Source organism: Dipodomys spectabilis, unplaced genomic scaffold (assembly GCF_019054845.1).
Source record: "Dipodomys spectabilis isolate Male_0828 unplaced genomic scaffold, ASM1905484v1 ptg000081l, whole genome shotgun sequence".
Lineage (NCBI taxonomy): Eukaryota > Metazoa > Chordata > Mammalia > Rodentia > Heteromyidae > Dipodomys > Dipodomys spectabilis.
In genome coordinates this window covers 22,040,024-22,060,580 of record NW_024870758.1, presented here as the reverse complement: position 1 = coordinate 22,060,580, position 20,557 = coordinate 22,040,024, and the positions used below count along the sequence as shown (strand labels likewise).

General features: G+C 37.5%; 1 protein-coding gene across 1 annotated transcript in view; it reads right to left on the bottom strand.

Annotated features, from left to right (window-relative positions):
- Nucleotides 1-19,357, bottom strand: part of Galnt5 (polypeptide N-acetylgalactosaminyltransferase 5) — a 41,678-nt gene extending 22,321 nt beyond the window's left edge. The window contains exons 1-3 of the mRNA XM_042683523.1: nucleotides 17,958-19,357; nucleotides 2,390-2,556; nucleotides 407-526 (exon numbers count right to left, since the gene is read on the bottom strand). Coding sequence (XP_042539457.1) covers nucleotides 407-526; nucleotides 2,390-2,556; nucleotides 17,958-19,357 — 1,687 coding nt within the window. The remainder of the gene's footprint in view (nucleotides 1-406; nucleotides 527-2,389; nucleotides 2,557-17,957) is intronic.
- Between the last annotated feature and the right edge of the window lie 1,200 nt (nucleotides 19,358-20,557).

Genomic DNA, 20,557 nt, shown 5'->3' with positions numbered 1-20,557 from the left:
CTTGTGATATGTAGTGCAACATAAATGTTACGTACATAATTGCTATGGCATATTGTTTAGAGATGATAACAAAAGAGCTTGTACTATATTTTTTTAAATTTTAAAACCCCCACAATGGGTTAAATCCATGGATGTGGAATATATACATATATGTAGTTCATATGTACATGTATTATCTGTATTAAAATATGATTTATTAATTTATTTTTGGTAGTACCAAGGACTTTCCTTATATTTACTAGCTTTTCTTTCACTTAAGTCACACATAGTAAAAAGGGATAAAAATCGGTAGACTTTAGTAATGAACATTTAGCTATCCATTATTTTATTCTTTCAAGTTTCTTTAACATTTGAAAAAATTTTACATTGGAGAAAAAAATATAGTGAAAGAAAAATAACTTCTTACCTGTGGCATTCTGTGCCCCTGCCAGCCTGGCTCTTATTAAGCCATGTCTCTCTTTGAGTCGAAGAATCCGAACTTTGGGGTATTGAGACATGTATTTATCCAAATTATCTTTTAGGTAGTCTATATCAGAATAAGAACAAATGAAGAAAAGACTTTAATATACTCAGTTTCTACTATAATTGCCTCTACGATGTCAAATTCCAAAAGCCATGACTTAATTGTATTCATTAAATTTTATTTTGGGGCCATAATTTTATTTCCTGACGTCATTTTTTTTGGAGATTTGGCTTGGGTTCAATAGTCTTAAGATGCCTAATTTCTCATATTTCAGGGAAGAGGATAATCAGTGTGCACAAGTTTGGAAAATTTTTGCAAAAGTAGCTGGTGCTGCTGATGCAGTTAATGAAAATCCCTGTCATCCCTGCTCTGGCATTGCTTCCATCAAGTTTTCTTCTCTGTTTTAGTTAGCCACAGTGGGACTCAGCTTAAAAACATCATGGCTGGGAATTTTAAGGATTTATTTGTGTGGCCTGCAGTCATTTCTGTGTAAAATTGGCAGCTTTTTGATATAAGAATGGCTTTTAGGAATAGGATTGTTTTTTACAGCTCATTTTCCTTGTAGTTTTGTGGTGTATGTATGTATGTATGTTTATGTGTATGTGTGTGTGTATGTATGTATATTTGCATTTAGAAGTACTAGTCATTAAACCCAATACTTGACCAGCTGAACTGTGCCCCCAGACTGTGTTCTTTTTTAAATACAGAGAACTCTGAGAACTCTTCAAGTTTTCAGGTTTCACAAATTTTGGATCTTCCGACCACAAGGGGGAATTTTCCTGCTTCATAATTAGATATTAAAAGAGTTTATGCTTTTCTTCTTCTTTTTTTTTTTTTTTTGGTCGGTCGTGGGGCTTGAACTCTGGGCCTGGGTGCTGTCCCTCAACTCTTCAGCTCAAGGCGAGCGCTCTACCACTTGAGCTACAGCACCACTTCCGGTTTTCTGGTGGTTTATTGGAGATAAGAGTCTCACAGTCTCTCCTGCTCGGGTTGGCTTTGAACTGCGATCCTCAGATCTCAGCCTCCTGAGTAGCTAGGATTACAGGCGTGAGCCACCAGCGCCCGGCTCAAAATGACTTTTTAATGCTTGTCGTCACTGTTTCTTGATCTCGTTATGATTCAGTTCCTACTATAGGAACTACAAAATGAAAGACTATATTCATATCACCACGCTTATAGTTCAAGGCTAGACTGTACTAGTAACATGGTTATTTCCTTGCTAATTCCAAGCAATAGGTTGCAATGTAAAAATTCACAATGTAGTAAGAATCAGATCTGTGGGACCACCTATGTATAAAAATATTTGACATCTTTAAAGGCCAAGGTTCTTCTTTATTGCAACAACAAAAAAAAAAATCTTAAAAAAAAACCATAGTGGGTTCTCTTTTTGAACTCTGTTAGAACTACATCTCTCTGATCCTTCCAGAAAACTTGCCTTCTCTACACTTAACTGAACATGTAATTTGCCTTTCTCTAGAGGAGGAAGATATATGACTTCCATTTCTCTGTTTTTTCCATTGAGCTGAACCCCTGTTATTACCAGTAGGAAAGGCATTCTATTAATTGTGTATGTGTGTGTGTGTGGGGGGGGGGGACACTGGTTTTTTGATTTAATGAGAATGAACTTGGAACATCTTCTGGACTCACTTCAAAGTGTCCTTCTTCAAGCAGCTGCAGAGTTAAAATCATTCCTTCATGGCAGGAAGGTTATCACTGAAGGGAGGCCTGAGGTAGTTAGTGGATCAGAACCTGGGATGAGTTTTCGATCCCACAGATAATTTAGACTTATGCTTATAAGTTCCTCATGAAGCAAAGATTCAGCACTGAGAAAGTCATGCTTCATCAATGTACTCTGTAAAATTTCCATCTAAATTGCTTTTGCCTCCTGCCAATACTTTGACTTTTCTGCAGAACAAGTTTGCTTACCTTTGGTACTGAAGTCATCTACCAGTAGAATCTCCTTGATGAGGTGTGAAGGAGACCGGTTGAGGACACTATGAACAGACCTCAGGAGAGTGGACCACACCTCATCCACAAAACACATGATGACACTGGTGGTTGGGAGGTTGTTGTGAACTTGCTGTTCTGCACAACTAGACAAGATAGAAGCAGAGTACAAGAGACAATAATAAAATACAAAAGTTGGCTGGAAAACTCACTGAGTATCATTATACACACATATTAGCATTACCATTTGTCTATGTCATTAATGATCATTTTTATCAAATACTTTTTCCTGGGAAGGGGGTAAAACAAAAGAGCAGCGGAAGACTAACCAGAAAAGGGAGTAGCTGTTGAGGACTAGCAATGTGGGACATAAGAACTTGTGAAGGCATCATGCTGAAATAGAAAGGCAGGGGTTTTAAGATGGTTAGACTCAATTTTGCATCTTTACACAAGAATTTCTCAGAATTTGAATATTCTGAGATAAAAGGAAGATAATGTATTATATATTTATATTTACATATAAAGTTATTTTCAACTATATGTCCTTATCTGAGGCTCTGCTTCAAAGTAGACACAGCTGAAGCCATTTTGTTGGCATAGAATAAGGCCCAGTGAAAGATGGTGTTTAGGAGTGTTGCCACTGGTCTTGGATTTTTCCAGGCTCTACATTTTAGACTGTCTTATTGCTTGTATCCCTTCCTGTCTTACCTATGTTGTTCTTTATGGAGGAGTGTCCAATGGAATTTTGCAGAGAATTTGTCATCTTGCTAACACATCTCCGGGTAGTGATGCAATAATTAATAGTGACGATAAATAAATATTATAACTGCTTTCTCTAATTTTGACTTAAACCTCAAATCAAAGAGATTAACTCATAATAATACTGTTAGTAGATTGGGACTAAAACTCTGGTTCAGTCTGGCTTCCTAAATATCTTCAGGAAGTCTGACATTCACAAGAATGAATACAGCTAGCAGTAGATATGACATTTGTGAGAGCTAGTGTTCTGTGAGAATAACATGGCTGTACATTGCTTATTCAATAAATAAGCAATAGATAAAGAAAATATAGCAAGATATTTCCATTACACTTTATAGTTGACAATGTCTGTCTAACTGGTTTGCTGCACTAAAACTACGAGTTTGAGAATCAGATAAATACGTGAGCAAGTATCAGTTCTAGCAAATTATTGGCTTGTAGATGAAGCATAACTGCTGTAAACCTTAACACATCAACTATGAAGCAGAGATAAGAAAACCTGCTTGTTCTATGCTCGATAGGAAATGTACTCATTACCTTACTCATGTAACTGTAACCCCTCTGTTCAGTATTTTTACAATTAAAAAACACATAAAAAAGGAAAAAAAGCTAACCTGCTTGTTTTAAAACTAAATATATGTATTACACAAAATTCGTCTAGTATGTATTGCCACAGCATGTTCTTAAGAAATAAGAAGCAAAGTGGCACTGTGGCTCAAATGGCAGGGCACTAGCCTTAAGCTCAAGGCGGCATCCAGGCTGAGTTCAAGCCCTATGACCAAAAAAAAAAAAGAAAAAGAAAAAAAAAGAAGTAAATCCATCTCTTCTCTGTAGTTCAAGGCTCTCCAGAAATGATTTGCTCTTATAGTAACTAAAAACACCTTAGTATATCATACAGAACATTTGCCTAGCCTGAGAATCTTGACCTAAAAAACAAGCAAAATGAACTAAAATAAATGACTCACAAGTTATTAAGAGTCTAATTTGGAAACTTAAGTTCTAATGTAAAGTTAATTTATTCTCCTTGTTTATATGATTAATATTTAAAAAGTAGAGGACTGATATGAAGAAGTCTTTTAAGTAATGGAAAATCAAAATATACTTATGTATAAATACATATTATATATGTATAATACAATATATTATATACATACATATTCATTTGTATTATACATACATACTAATTTACATAATAAATCAAATATTGATTATATATTATATAATATATAAATGTGGCATATTTATATATTAATATATAACTGCAAATATGCATAAATATATTTATATTTAAAAGTAAATATATAGGTAAATATAAATTCAATAATATAACATATTTATTGTATTATTAAATTATGCCTATTATATAAATTAATATATTTATTTACATTAATAAATTATAAATATGCCTCATATAATATGTGATATAATATAACATATGTTATTTGTCTTTGATGAGCTATTTCTATCAATTTGCCTGAAGTATTAGATTAGTTAAATATGGAATAAAGCATATGTGTACATATATTATATGTTGTCTTTTGAGGGTTATTTCAATCAATCTACCTGAAGTAATTAATAAGTTAAAACACTAAAAAAGGCTTAAAAAAATGAGAAGACACGTGTATTCTTTGTGTATCCTTCAACTTCTCAAGAAAAGGCACATTTGCTTAGAATAAGTGATTTTGTGAAAGCATTCTTTCTTTCTTGCTTTTTTTCTTTTCCTTACTGCATTTTGGAGCTTTCTTGTAGTTTATGAATTTTTACATCAGAATCCATGGAAGTGTCTATTGGCAATACAAAATAATGAATTCTAATATTAATCATTAATTTTAGAGAAAATCCTTAATTTAGATTACAAAATAAAGAATATGAATTGGAATATTTCCAAGAATTAAATGAAAAATTGTGTTTGGTTACATAATTATGAACAGTTGAAGGATAATTTTGGAAATCACCAAATTATAATCTCTAAAATTTGCAAAAAGACATAAAGTGTCTCATGCAGAAATCCAATTGTCAGGCCCTCTGGTGAGAGAGAGACCAAAGTATCAGTGAGCATCAAAATGCCAGTGAAGACTCAAGTTTCTCAAGGAGAGAAAGGCTAAGGAGAGAGCAAAATGAGTAAAGATTCAAAAGTAGGTTCAGTAATGGACAGTATTTTGAAGACTACTTAGCACCAAATCTTAGGAATAAGAGAGATAGGGGATAGTCAGGTGGAATGCAAAACAAGTTCACCATCTCGTTCTCATCTGTCTCATGAATAAAAGTATCAGAATCATATTTGTGGACATCAGGGAAAGTGCAAGAAGATATATCAATTACAGTTAATGACTGAGATAGCCTTCGTCTCATTGATCAGTGATATAGTGACAGTTGGTAAAATTGACAGACCTAGTCTCCTATAGTCTTTCCCCATCTTTTCTGGTCCTTTGAGACCTTACATTCTCCTACTTTCCATCTATTACTCCCTGGCTTTCCTCCTTCACACACCTTCTTAGCTTTTCCCTGTTATTCATTATAAACAGTCTCCAAGCTGGGTCCTGGACTTTTGTTTTCTATGTATTATGTTACTGTTTGATCCCATCTGTTCCCATAGTTTAAAATCTGATAACATCTTCCAAATTTGCATCTAGACAAGATTTCTCTTGTGAATTTCAGACACATATCAAATCAACTACTCCACATGCCCCTGTATGTTTCACAGGCAACTTAAGATATAAAATGTCTTAAGATATTTTTACTTCACCCAATGTAGCCTAACCAGTTTTTCTGCATTTCTCTTCTTAATCACGTCTATAAAATATAGATGCCATTCTCAACTAGTGTAAATTTGTTTTAATCGATCCATTAACTCTGCCACTGGACTTCCTGATTATATCTGTCACCCAATGTCTTCACACTTCTACCTTGCTACCCTTGCTCTTCAACCTTCACTGTCTTTCTCTAGGATTGCTGCAGAGGTCTCCTGGCAGGACTCTAATGTACACTTTTTGTCATATGTCTAACAACCTTTTCCTTAAAATCATTAAACAAATCCCTATTGGGGGAAAAAAAGACCACATGCTCTATCACAGCCTAATTTACTATGTTTTCATAACTTTGAGGACTTCTCCATGCTTGCATAAATGGATTCTCTGTCCATTTAGGTTTTAGTTTAAATGCATCCTCTACAGAGACGTTTTCTTTGACTATTCTAATCTTCTATTATTATAGAATATAATTTTCTTGTTATTGTCTTTTATAGTAATCTGTGTTTCAAAGCATTCACTTATCAATTTTATTTTCTGAATTCAGAGTTGCCCACATCTGGGTCAAATACTTCTAGATTACCACAGCTCTAGTACAGTTGCACATACAAATATTTTATAAATTTATATTGAGCAGATAGAGGGTTGGTATGAGATGGGAGGGCACTTAAATATGAAGCATTAATAGTAAGTTAAGAGACATTTTCCTCCGAGATAGGAAGACAAGAGGGGTCAATGTATAGAAATAGGTTTACTTGGAAAAAATGTGAAGACCAAAACAGCACCTACTGGTTATTTATTAATGAACTAGACTAGCAGTTGAGGCGAATGGAGAATATTGGGACAGGAATTATGGGCAATGAGAGACAGTGCTTGCTGGCTGCATGTAAAAATATTTCTGAGAGTCATTGAGCCCATTCTCAAGTTGAAGAGGCCAACTTTTTTTCATGATACAAGGATATGATTTGTTTGACCACTGACTGGCATATGGGTTTAAGAGGAAATAGAGGGCTGGGAAGGTGGCTCAGTGGTAGAATGCTTACCTTGCCTGCATGAGGCCCTGGGTTCGATTCCTCAGCACCATATAAGCAGAAAAAGCTGGAAGTGGCACTATGGCTCAAGTGGTAGAGCTCTAGCCTTGAGCTGAAGGGCTGAGGGACAGCGCCCAGCCCAGAGTTCAGGCCCCACAACCAAGAAAAAAAAGAGAGAGAGATAGAGAGAGAGAGTAAACTTGGGAAAATCTAAGTCTAGGGGTCATCTTAACAGTGAAGAGGGGAAAAAAAGGACTGACAGAAAATTTTGAGGAAATGGGTGTAAAGTGGTTAAATGTTTAATTATGGTTTCTGTGGGGCAGGGGAGAAGAGATAATGGCCCGAGTAGAGGGAGGGAGCAGAAGACATCTGGAACATCCTGTCTTCACATGTTTCATTTTATGATGTAAATTAATGAGAAATGCACATCTCACACTTAAATGTTCTTTCAGCGTTGGGTGCTGAAAAATAATAAATCAGCTCTAAAAAGCAAAGGTCAGCTGTATAAATTCTGTGTGAACTAACAAGGCTAGCTGTGAAATTCTGAGAACTAAATGTTAGACATATACAGTGACAAATCAAAAACACATTTTGAAGAGTTAACCTTCATATGATGTGGCTTTTCTTATCGTAGGAACCAGTAGATATTTTTTTAAATCTATTTTAGAAGGAAGTTCTAAGAATTACTTATGTCAGTTTGGCATGGGGGAGTTGAGCAAAGCTGTAGGATGTATAAAATTTGGAGATGGCATCTCCAATCACCAAACATCTTAGCTGATCCTTCATCACCCCCATTGTGCTGAGTGCCTTTGTTTTATCATTAGAAACCCATACAGGTTGGTCTTGTAGAACTCCTATTAGATTTCACTTTTATATCCCAACAATTAGCTTAACTCTCTAGCAATTATTGGAAAACATTATATTTTAAGTGTTTTTAAGGAATCATGTGGAGACTATCCCAAGGAATATGATGTGGTACAGATCATACCAGTGTCTGATAAAAGGCAATATGAAAGGATGGGGAAGAAGGACACACAACATCTACTAGAGCTTTCACCTACAAAGTGTCAAAGTGAGACTTTGACACAAAGCCAGGTCTCCTGTATTACTGAACAGGCTAACCATGTTTTCTGGTGTCTAGAAAAAAAAAGCCAAGAATGGCATGCTTATTTTGCTCAAAAGCACAACAGGTCAGCCCAGAAAGGCTTTTAGACATAGGAAGTCTTGCTTTGTCATTCAATTTCATCTAAGTTCCATAGGTTTCAACAGCTTTTCCAAGTTATCCTCCACTTACCCAGGTAAAATAACCTGTCTTTATTGCTATTTTCCTACTGTAAATCTTGATTTTAGCTACATTGTGGAAATAGGAATTGGAATAAAGTCTCACTTCAATGCAAAGTAATTCTGTGCTGATAAACTTATCACTAGAAATTCTATTTTTTTATTATGTATGCCATTTGTTATTATACAAACTGGGTATGTAAAATTAACTCAAACTGTTTTGTTCTGCTTAAAATTAACTCTGATTTTTTTGTTTGGGGGACATCTGTGTTCAGATTACTGTGGCCAGTTCAAATACTACAAACAAATGATGGCTATAAAGTGGGTGAGCACATCATGCTGTAGCTAACTGATGCACATTTACCCTAGAACAAAAAAACTCACCTTTGAAAAGGAGACAAGAAACCGATCTTGCTTTCATTGGCTACACAGCTACTGTGGCCAGTCACTTAACCTTCCAGAAACTCCGTTTCTTCACTTTTAGGATGAAGATGCTGCAGTTTGTATCCCAGAACGGCCATAAAGATTTAAAGAGATAATGGGTATAGAAATACTTGGTTTCATGGTGGAAAATGGACATGGACGACCTCCAAGGACCCATAATGCACACATCCTCATTCTGACCAGATGCACTGCCCTTTAACGGGCAATCCCTTAATCTGAGTCCACCAAGCACTCAATCATTTATCAAAAAAGACTCAGAACGGGGATGTATTTCACCTTCTCGGCTTCTGTGTGCTGAATGCGCTGCCACTAACCTGATTTGAATGTAGCCCATCAAATAAAGGTTTCGAATCAGAAGATCAAGGGAATGATAGCATTCTCTCATTTCTATGAATTTTTCATTTTATCCCAATACAGGCAAAATGTATGATGTGGGTCAAGTCTCTGTCTTCACAGGTCTGAACAGAAGGTCGGGAGAATATTTTCTCAACTTCGATTTGCAATTCATCTGCGGCCTGGATGGGAGCCTTCAGGGGCCTTCCCTCCCTAAGCTTGGATATCTTTGGGAGCATCAGGAGAATTGTGCCTCCCCGTGAGGAGCTCTGCCTGGAATTACATTCTTTTCCCTCAGACCTTAGAATATTGGGACTCTTTTGTCTCTGACTGATAAGAGGGTATAGTGATAGAAGAATTTTGCTTTTTGTTCTTCCCAGGGTAGACTATCACTTACAGTGCAAAGCACCTGGCTGCTAGCTGAGAACATTTAAATCATATTTCTCTCCTCTTTTCCAAAGGTCTTAGCCAAGGATATTGGGTTTTCTTAGGCCAGTGTATAGCCATTAGAGCAACTACACTCCATGTCAGAAATATAAGCTTACTCCTAGAATCAGCCTTTGCCACTTTAACAATAGTCTATTTTGAGCAGACAGCTGTCAGGGTAGAACTGGTTTGGGAGGGAGAATTGCAGGAGATAGTGTGATGAGACAAAAATAGTCCTGAGTGGAGAGGGTAGGGTACCTTTGGAGTAATACTGCCACGTCTGTTAGTGCGTGACTTGAGGCAAATGGCTTTACTCCTCATACCTTCTCTGTTGTACAGGGCATTGGATCAATCACTTTGAAATCTTCACTTAGTGTTAACATCTCTACATTTGCGATGCAACCTTAGCCTTATTTACCCTCTCACATCTCTGACCTACGTATAAGGGAAAGCATCTTAATTTCTTCCACAGTCATATGATTATAACAAACAAAGGAAGGAGGAACTGTAGCCTGTATAAAGAACATTAGAACGAGAAGTTGGAAAATTTTCTTTTGAGTGTCAAATGACCTGGGGTAGCAGCTATATCATTTTAATTTGTCGTTGTTGCTTTCAGCCTCCTTTGCAAGTAATCTTACTGTACTGCTGCAATGATTGGTTAAAAATATGCATTATACACTCACACATATGAAAGATACACTTAAAACATACAGGTGCACCTACATTACTGCCTGGATTCTAATAAGCAGGTTTTCTTTGGGGGGGGGTTGAGTCTCAGCAAGGGAGGGTTTCCCTTCATATGCACAAGTCCAGGAGAGGTGAAAGTGATGATAGGGATATAGCTGGGGTTGGAGGAACCAAACTGGTGCAATAGAATTATGACTATAGAAGGAAGAATCAGAAGACAAAGGTTTGGGGTAAAACTTTGTGACATGAAAACTGTGGTCTCTTGGAGAAGTTACTTGTGCTCTCTCTCTCTCTCTCTCTCTCTCCCCCCTTCCCTCCCTCCCTCCCTCCCTGTATTCATGAGTGACTGCCCTTATTTGTTAATAAGGAGGGACTTTGGCTGTTGCAGGGATCAGAGTAGATGATGTCTATGAAAGAAGAGAGTTCCCAGCTGCCTGTCTGGCAATGAGCAGATATTGCTTGGAGTGGAATAACCTGCCACTATCCAAATGACTTTCCATTACGGTCTAAAGCTTCAGCTTCTCGTGCAAGTCTCAGCTTCTCTGTAGTCATGACTGGGATGGTGAGAGTATCTACCTGGAGGAATCATTTTCAGAATCAAAGGAGAATACAAATAGAAGATGAGTGAAGCCTTTGTAAGGCCTGTTTCTCCATGCTACTGCATCCTACAAGTGCCAGTATTTTAGAAGCAGGGCCAAATTAAAAGGCACTTGAGTTTGGCATATTATTAAGGTTTGTCCAGGGAACTCTAGTTCCTTTCAGTTTTTGAAAATAAACAAGACAGAGCCCCCTAAACATTATTTCCTCTGAATTTTCTGAAACTTTGGGGACACAAAAACAAAAACAAACAAACAAACAAAAAGCACTTGAATTCTGTTTTAAATGAGTTAGGCAAAAAGCCCCAAAGAAAGTTACTTCTGTAACTCAAGGAAATAAATCAATAATTTAACAAAATTTAGTTTAGCACTGGCGGTTCATGCCCATAATCCTAGCTATTTAGAAGACAGATCTGAAGGGTATGGTCTGAAGACAGTCAGGGAAGAAAAGTCTGTGAGATTTATCTCCAATTAACCAGAAAGAAAACAAAACTGGGCTGGAGGAGCTGTGACTTGGGTGATGATAGAGTACCAGCCCTGAGCAAAAAAGCTGAAGGAGAATGTCAGTCCCTGATTGCAAGCCTTGGTATTAGGAACACACTCTCTCTCTCTCTCTCTCTCTCTCTCTCTCTCACACACACACACACACACACACACACACACACACACACACACACACGCACACACACACACAAATATATATACACATACACATATACACATTTACACATACACATACACACATATACACATATACACATACATATACACACATATGATAAAATTAGGCTGGTGACTAAATTGAACCCTGGATTACAGATGTGAAAAAGCCATGTAAATAGGTTCAGAATCCTACATTTGCTAATTAATCTTTTCCAGGAGGAAAGGACTATTTAGGGAGTATTTAAGAGGGAAATTCACTGATTTGTTTTAATATTTTCCAGTTTTTAAGTTAATTAGGCACTGTTCTATACTTTTCCTTTGAATTAGTGGCAGAAAAGTTTTATTAAAATTTCATTTATCTTTTCTCTTGGTTTTCTCCTTGTTAAGAGAATAAGTTTGTCATGGGTTGAATGTAATATAGTGTACAAAGGCTTCACAATAATCTCTAGGCCATGTTTAACCTTTGTGGTATTGTGGCCTAGTTTCTGCTTCTTAACACAGTCTCCATTTAATTCCATTCATGTATGTGACTTTTCAGTGAAACAGACCTATTCCTATCTTAGAAACACACACACAGGCCCACAAGTTCATGTGTGTTGAAGTTCATCAATTAAAATATTCATCTCAAGTTGGGTGCCGGTGGCTCACACCTGTAATCCTAGCTACTCAGGAGGCTGAGATCTGAGGATCGCTGTTCAAAGCCAGCCTGGGCAGGAAAATCCATGAGACTCTTATTTCCAATTAAAAAAAAAAAACCCAAAACAAACAAACAAACAAAAAACACTAGAAAACTGGCAGTGGCGCTGTAGCTCAAATGGTAGAGTGCTAGCCTTGAGCTGAAGAGCTGAGGGACAGCACTCAGGCCCAGAGTTCAAGCCCCACAACCGAAAAAAAAATTCATCTCAGATAAAATAAAATCTTAAATTTTATTTAACTTCAGGTTATTTTTTCCTCCTCTCTGCCTCATAAACTATTGGAATGTTATAGTTAGGACGAAATGTGATTAACTATATTCTATTTTCTAGCTTGTACTCTTTCTCTCCCTCCTGTAACTCATTACCATGGCTTTTGACCTTTTAGGCTCAATGTTAAAAGTTCCAGAAAGTTTTCCTTTTCCCTTAGTAATTTATACTGGTTTGTGGTAAATGCCCACAACTATCTTTGTTTTTCATACACGCCAAATGAAAACTCTCCTTAGCTGTGTAGGAAGGAATCAAATTATCGGTTGACAGTCCCAGCTCTGGACCAAGAGAAAAAAGACCTGTTTTATGGCTTCATTGAGGGTCTTGTCAAAGCTCTTCCGTAGAGACAGCAAAGCATTAAAGTAGCAATTGAGTAATGTTACAATACAGCAGAGGTAAATAAGGATGCCATAATTCTCATTGGACTTTAAAAACAATACGCAGGCAGGAAAATTTCCTTTGAGCCTTCTTTTTTTCCCCCTCTAAATTCAGATTCAGGAAGTGTACTCTTAAAATAAGTTCATTTTGGGGGTTTCAGCTTAGCTATTTCTGCAGGCCAAAAGACAACATTTTTCCACATAGAACTGTCCTGCATTTTCAGTAGGTCTGACAACAGTTCAGGAAAATGCATGTGCTTTTGTGGAAGAGTGTGTGTGTGTGTGTGTGTGTGTGTGTGTGTGTGTGTGTGTGTGTGTGTATTTATTGTACATGTGTTGATTATTGACAATGAAACAAATTCCAACAATTAAGAGCAAGAACTAAAAGGATTTTTTTATATAAAATGATTAAATGTGAGACTTTAAGTGCCAAAAGAGCACTGCATTTTAAGCATATTGTATGTGCAAAGATTGTAGGCCAAGATGAAATTGTATTTTTCTTGCTGACATAAAACATTCTTGCAAAAAATCAACAGATGTTTCTTGATTAAAGTCAAAATAGTAAAATTAAAAACCAAACAATGAGAAAATATGAACTAATGAAGATGCATGAATTAATTAATTGCAGTTTTAAACAATATATTTACTTTAGAATATGTGCTAATATATCTGTACATTCAGAAAGAAAAATTAGGAAGTCATTATTAATTTCTAATATGACTTATTATAAGCCTCATTTGAATTGCTACTTCTCATTTATTTCCTTAAATTAGAATCAACTTAAAATATTTTAGAGAAATATGCCTTCTAAATCTGTACTGTACAAACTTACAAACCTACATCTTTGGAATATTATACACTAGTGCACTCAATACTAAGAGTATGAAATAGCGTTAAAATAACATTCTCTCAGAGGCAATTTTATTGAGAAGCAAAAATAAATAACTAAATAATTTTTTTAAAAAAGCTCAAGATCATGGTCAGTGAAGAGAGAGCAGACGGTAAAGCATTTCAGTAACTGGGAGGACTGAACATTTGTGCAGTTACATGTTATTCGAACTCAGAGGTCACAGTCATGCTCCAGGTGGAAGTTCACTGCAGTTAGATTTTTGAGCAATGTTGGATTCGCTTTTGTCAGAGCAAATGCTGAAGGCAATAAAAGAAAAGGGTGGAGGGAGGATATGAGAAGAGATCAGCTAATAAAAACATTAGGACATTATTATGAGCAGAATGTCTGACAATAGTCAAGAGATTGACTCTGTGAAGGCCACTTTGGGAAAAATGATGTGTTCATCATGCCAGAGATCTACCATGAGGGGCAGAAATATTGAGCAGCCAATGAGTGGACATTTGGATATTGCTGATGATAGGACAGTGCTTTGGGGAAAGGTGCATGTCAACATCTTAGAAATAGTCCTTCGAGATTCCAAAAGGAAAGAAGAAGAGAACATGGTTGAAAAAGGGAGTCTGATTTGAGAACTAAAACAGGAGAAATTGTGCTGTCTACCCTTCCGGTTTTCACATGGCAACTTTGTCCTAGGGTACCAGTTAATTCACTTTCAATAATTTATTAACTATTATCTAGTTGTTATTTTTCTTCAGGGAATTGAATTGAAAATAGTATATCTATGGTTTTTATATTTTTCAATCAATATTCAATGACTGTTATTGTGTTAATCTATGATAGTAGACTTGGGGTAAAATTTAAAAGGCAGTAAGAGAAATAGTCCCTCAAACTCTTGAAATTGAAAAGTTGCAATGGGCTGCTAATGTAGCTATTTTAAGGCCAACTCTTTTTAAAAAAATTTTATTGTAAAAATACTGTACAGAGGGGTTACAGTTACATGAGTAAGGTAATGAGTATATTTCCTATCGAGCATTGTTACCTACTCCATTGTTTTTTCTCCAACCATCCCTTCCGTCCCCACCTCCCCAATTCCTCCCTCCCCAACTCCAAGTTGTAAAGTTCATTTTCAACATAGTGTCTTGTACATCTCATTGTTACAATGGGTCAACCTGTATCCTTGCTTCAGAATTTTGTTATTTCCCTTCCCCTCCCCAAATTAGAGAAATGTATATACAAGATGCAGGGCACTGACATCAAATACAGTGAAAACAGGAGTTATACTGTGGGGGAAGAACAAAAAAAGAAACAAAAAATACATTAAACGTTTAAATACATTAAAAACAACAGCAAGAACGAAAAAAAACCACTGTGTTCTTATCTTGGCGTTCATTTCACTTAACAACATCTTACATGGTTATACGTACATAGCTTTTGACCTTTTCTGCTTGTCCTAGACTTATACTAATTATTGCAAATAAGGGAAACCTTATTTGGGACCTATGTTTCTTTGGGTCTGGCTTACTTCACCTAATATAATTTTTCCAGGTCTTTCCATTTCCTAACAAATGGGGCGATGCCATTCTTTCTGATGGAGGCATTGTGTATATGTATGTGTATATCAGATATATATATATATATATATCTATATATAGATATATATAGATATATATATAAATGCTGACATTGTTGTGCTGGTAGCTTTAGTATAACCTTGTTTGTAATTGTTTGAGTAAATTCCCAAAGTGGGATTGCTGGGTCATAGGGAAGCTCTACGTGGAGTCTTTTGAGGAATCTCTATACTGCTTTCCAAAGTGGTTTAACAAGTTTACATTCCCACCAACAATGCCATAGGGTTCCCTTTTGGCTACATCCCCTCCAGCATCTGTTGTTATTAGATTTTTTTTATTATAGCCATTCTAACTTGGGTGAGGTGGAATCTCAATGTTGTTTTGATTTGCATTTCTTTTATGGCTAGAGAGGTTGAGCATTTCTTCATGTGTCTATTCAGACCAACTTTTTTATCTGTGTTCTTGTAAGACCCTCTCACACACACATCTCCTTATTTCTTTATTATATTTTATAATGATTTTCTCCCTACTCCTCATATGACTTTGAAAATCTATTATACTAAAAAATTATCAATAAAATCAAAGCATAAACAACAACAAATACACTCCACTTCAAATCTTACCACCCAAGGAACCAAGTGTATTTCATTTGAATGTTCTACCATCCTTCATCTGTTTGATACATATTTGCAAACATTTGCAGTCCGAGCATAGGAGTAAAAGAAGTAAAAAGTAGATGAGTCATTCTCTTTCAAGGAAGAGTGGCACAAAGGGCTGCAGATACACTGAGGGATCCCAGGATGAAGGCTTTTTAGTGGTTGGTCTGTCTCCTCTCTTGTTGGAGCAACAGGACCAAAGCCAAGCCACTTGTGGGGAGCAGCGCCCATATTTAGCCAAGGTGGGTTAAGTGATAAGAGGGAGGGACCTGGCCATGTGTTCTCTGACTCATTAGTCTCAAGCATACATGTCCATTTCTCACTGTACCATTCCTGACTGCCATGCTTCACTTCCACAAACCATGCTATAAACTAAGAGACCCTGGGTGCCCTCAAACTTTCAACAAATCACGAGGATGATAACATTATTATTAATTGCTTTTGGCTCCATACACTGGCTTTTCTCTGGTTTGGAGACAAAACTTGTGCTTCTTTGCTGTGTCTGATTTCTCCCAGACTCTACAGCAGTCTGCCAGGCTACTTTTGAGCACAAAAAAAAGCTGTCCTAACAACTATGTCATTCCCCTGGGTTTTGAGCTCTAAGCTGGTGTATGCAATCGGGATTTCAGACTAGATCTGTTCCAGTAGATTTTAGGACTTTCTTTTGGGGATAATTCATAGGAGATGGGAAAGAAACAACATCATAATTGCAAGCATGGATTTAGCAAAATTGTAATCATGAAATTTTTTCAATTATTAGCTCTATGATCAAAGACGAGGTAACTTCCCACAGCCTCAGTCTCCTCATCTGTATGTGTTTCTGTGTTCTCATCAAGAATGCATTTGCCAAAGTGAGGAACATGCATGACACAAGGTTCCATGTAAGCAGGAAGTTAGTAGGTGGCTAGTTTGCCAATGTCTAAGAGATTAAAAATGGCCCTTTTGTAGCTGGCCTGCCAATAAAGATGTTGTTCTTACTCTAGTATGAATATGAGTATATCTCTAAGGGCTTTTCTCATACTAATCTGGGTAACTAAAAAGAAGAGTTTTCTATAGAAGCCGAACAAGACTAATGTTTGCACACTGCTTCTGCTAAAGTTTCAGTCTTGCCATATAATTCTAGGTAATCATCCTTTGGCTTAGGAACCTGAATATTATGAATGGGTAGTGAACATATGGCCTCAAAGTGTCCTTAATTCTGAGTGAACCAAAAGGAATCAGAATGAAAAATGTGTTTGAATCAGGTCAAATATCTGTGATATCAGCCACTTTCTGATGACTTAAATAATTTAAATCTTTGAACAACTGTTTCCTCAAGGTACATTGAATAGTTTCAGTGCTATGCCACTTTGGGAAAAGTAACAGATACATTCCTGAGTGCCCTTCATCTATTGTTTGGGACCATGATGTGTACCAACTCTTTCTAGGGCTCTTACAAAAGTTCAGCCATGTGTGTGCAGGCTCTTTGTAAATGATCAAACTCTACAAATGTGAGAGATTATTAATTATGCTCTTAAACATCCTGCAGGTGTTTGCTCATTACCAATGGTCTTTGCTAACATCATTATTCCTGTGTAAATGAACTTATGAAGCGTCTGTCATTTTCAAACACATAGGACATTGAAATTCAGGGACTAAAGTTACTTCTTCCTTTGCTGTTATCATTGTTCATGATTAGGCAGAATTCTATTGGTTAAAGATATAATTCCAGGGAGGCAAAGAAGATTCCTTCTCTGAATATATCTAGGTTTCCCAGATGTATTTTATAATAACATTGCTAATACTGAAAAGTTTCAAGTTGAGAATTAATTCCATTAACACTGTTATAATGGAGTTAAGCTTTAAGCTCTACCATTCATATGTGTTTTATTATGAATTGAATTCATCTAATCATTTAAAAACATTTCAGCAAAGGGAAGGATATGGAACCTGAGCTGAGAGAGATGTGGACAAGAGAAGATAGTATAGAAAGAGAAGAGAGTGTATATGCTGATATTGGAAATTTTTTCTTTGTGGGTATTTGGACAATGTTTAATGATTAATGCTTATTTAATTCCCTAGATGACCAACACATATACTAAATTATCTAGAAATAAATATTGTCTAAACAAGAGCCAGAATTTAAAACAGGAGCTTGGAATTTAAAAAAGAGAACAGAAATGTGTCTTACCCAACAGGTCTCGTGTCTTCAATGGCTCTGTCCACTGGGATCAAATCACTAAGGTAGACATTGAAGTTTCCTTCTTTCCACCTTCGCTCTGCCTCCTTCTCCTTTCCAGAGGGAACAAGTACAGGTCGTCCAAACTGACCTGGTGCTTTAGGATCCCTTGGAGAAAGTGTCACATCTATTCTTAACACAGGGTGCTTTCCATGGTTTTCAGGTAGAAGGGTTTTTGCATGATTTTGGTTATGTTCTGCAGGCTTGGCCTTGACAGTTGCATTGATTCTTGCTGACCTTGGTCCTCGAGCTAAGACTCGTTTACTTTGAGACACTGTTGATCTCCATAAAGCAGATGAAGTGAAAGATATGTCACTTCTACTTCTTGAAGAGGATTTTGCTTGGCTTCTTCCCAATACTTTAGGAAATACAGTTTTGGTTTGAGAATTGGAAACTGGTTTGGTATATGTCTTTAGCTCTTCCTCTTTAGTTATAATCACAATCTGGCTTTCAGAAACATTGCCTTTCCTCCCAGGAGCTACTATGGCTCCATCATCCTTTGGCAAACCTCTCAAGAGTATCTCATTTATAGGATGCTTCTTTAAACCATCTGCAATCAACGTGATAACAGGAAGATCCGCATGGGTTTTGTATTTATTTGCCTTTAGTTCTTTGCTCTGAGTCTCAGTTTCATTTAAGCCTACAGCCTTCCTAAATCCCAGTGCTGGTGAGCTGGCCGGGTGTGTCCTGTTAGTGATCACTGCCTGTGATTGCTGCTTTGATCTGTCAGCCTTAAGATTGATGGTCACATTCAGGTCTCTTTCAGCTGCTTGTTTTGTTGTGTCATGGCTGAGACTATGAGTCTTTGGGCCCTTCTGTTTTACACCAGTGGGACCTGTGTGTACTGAAATTTTAACCAATGGGCTTGGCTTCAGTGTTACCTGGGGAGTGGGGGCTTCAGGTTTGCTGTCTCTTCCCTCTGCCTTCTGACCGATAGGAGTCACAGAGAGGGTCTGTGGATGTGCAGGGTGCCACAAAGGCATAATTTTGCCTCTTCTCGGGGATTTCTGTATCTTTCTTTCCTGTTCAGCATGGTCCAAATCATCCTCAACATTGAGTGCACCTTCATCCATCTTTCTAAAGTTCTCTTTGCCCCACCCCCGCTTCCCAGGGCCTCTTGGGGGAGGCCTCATCTCTCTGATGCTGCTGTAAAGGATCTTCATTTGGTCTGGCTGAACTCTGAATCCTATATGCTCCCTCTTCAGGATGTCTTCCTTGAGGACCCGGGTGTTGATCTCACTGAATGAGAGGCGGAGAGCTGCCATGTCAAAGAGCAGCCAGATGACAGAAGCCACAAATATAAATGCCAAGACTCGCCCACTTCCTCGGAAAAACTTTCTGACCTTGTTCATGGTACAAGCGATTGTCTTGCAGCCTGCCCTCCCTCTGAGCCTGCTTACCTGGAGTGGAGAGAGAGCTGAAGTAGCAGCAGCAGCAGCAGCAGTTGAGTTGGCAGAAAGCTCCCCCTCCCCTGAACACAGCAGGACAGGAAACAGCAGTCCAAGCGGAGAGCTCAGCTCCTACTGCCTGTCAGTCTCTGCCTGCGTGGCATTTCATAGCAGAGCATCTGTGCCTGCTCAGCCAGCCCTGGCAAAACCCTGGTTAAACACCAGCCTTAGGTCACTCCGGGAGCAGTCGACTGCGGCCACAGGACGGTTCAACATATCACTTGACTTGTTTCCGGGAGCCCATGTCCACCTTCCTATAAGCCCAAGAAAAAGTGGGGGCTGGACCGGGTTGCTGCTTCTCTCCTCCCAGTTCTCGTCTGCACACTGTAACTCAACACCACTTCTCATAAGGAAAACATTTCAAGCCATTACCCAGAAACTTCATTCAGCTCTCACCTTCTGTGTTATGTGAGAGCCTATGTGTGTTTTAAAGGCAATTAAACAGAAAGCAAACTATGTAACTTTGAGGACATATGTTCCTAGTTTCTAACTCCAACTATCCTCTCCTACACATTAACCCTGTGGTACCCAGGTGCTGAGTGCTCTGCCTGAACAATTCATCCCTGACCTTCTAGTTTCCGTTGTAAGAGGTTAATGGCTTGCAAAGAAGAGGTTCCCCACATCCTCAGTGACAGAGACAGATGAATATCCAGAAGCTTCCCTTGAAGGAGGATGAATGTATTTCTTTGCAGGTCAACTATTTTTTTTCTTTCCTTTATTTTCCTAACACATCTATTGTTACCACTAGATTTAATAGACATAACCTGGATTTGTCATATTGTTGTGAAAGTTTCTGGACACTTCGCTAGGACCTGCAAGTTTGGGACTCTATCCAATTCACATGTTGAAACTTGAATCACCAGTGTGACAGTGTTAGGATGTGTAGGCGATGGAAGGTGATGATGTGGATGGAGCTCTTGGGAATGAAAAAAGGCTTAAGAGACCCTGTCCCTTCCGCCAGACAAGGACAAAGCAAAAAGACTTCTTGCAACCAGAAAATGGGTCCTCACCAAGTCTTCCATATTTGGATTTCCCAGCCTCCAAAAGTATGACAAATTAATTGATAACAATTATAAATCAGTCTACGATATATGTTTTAGAAGT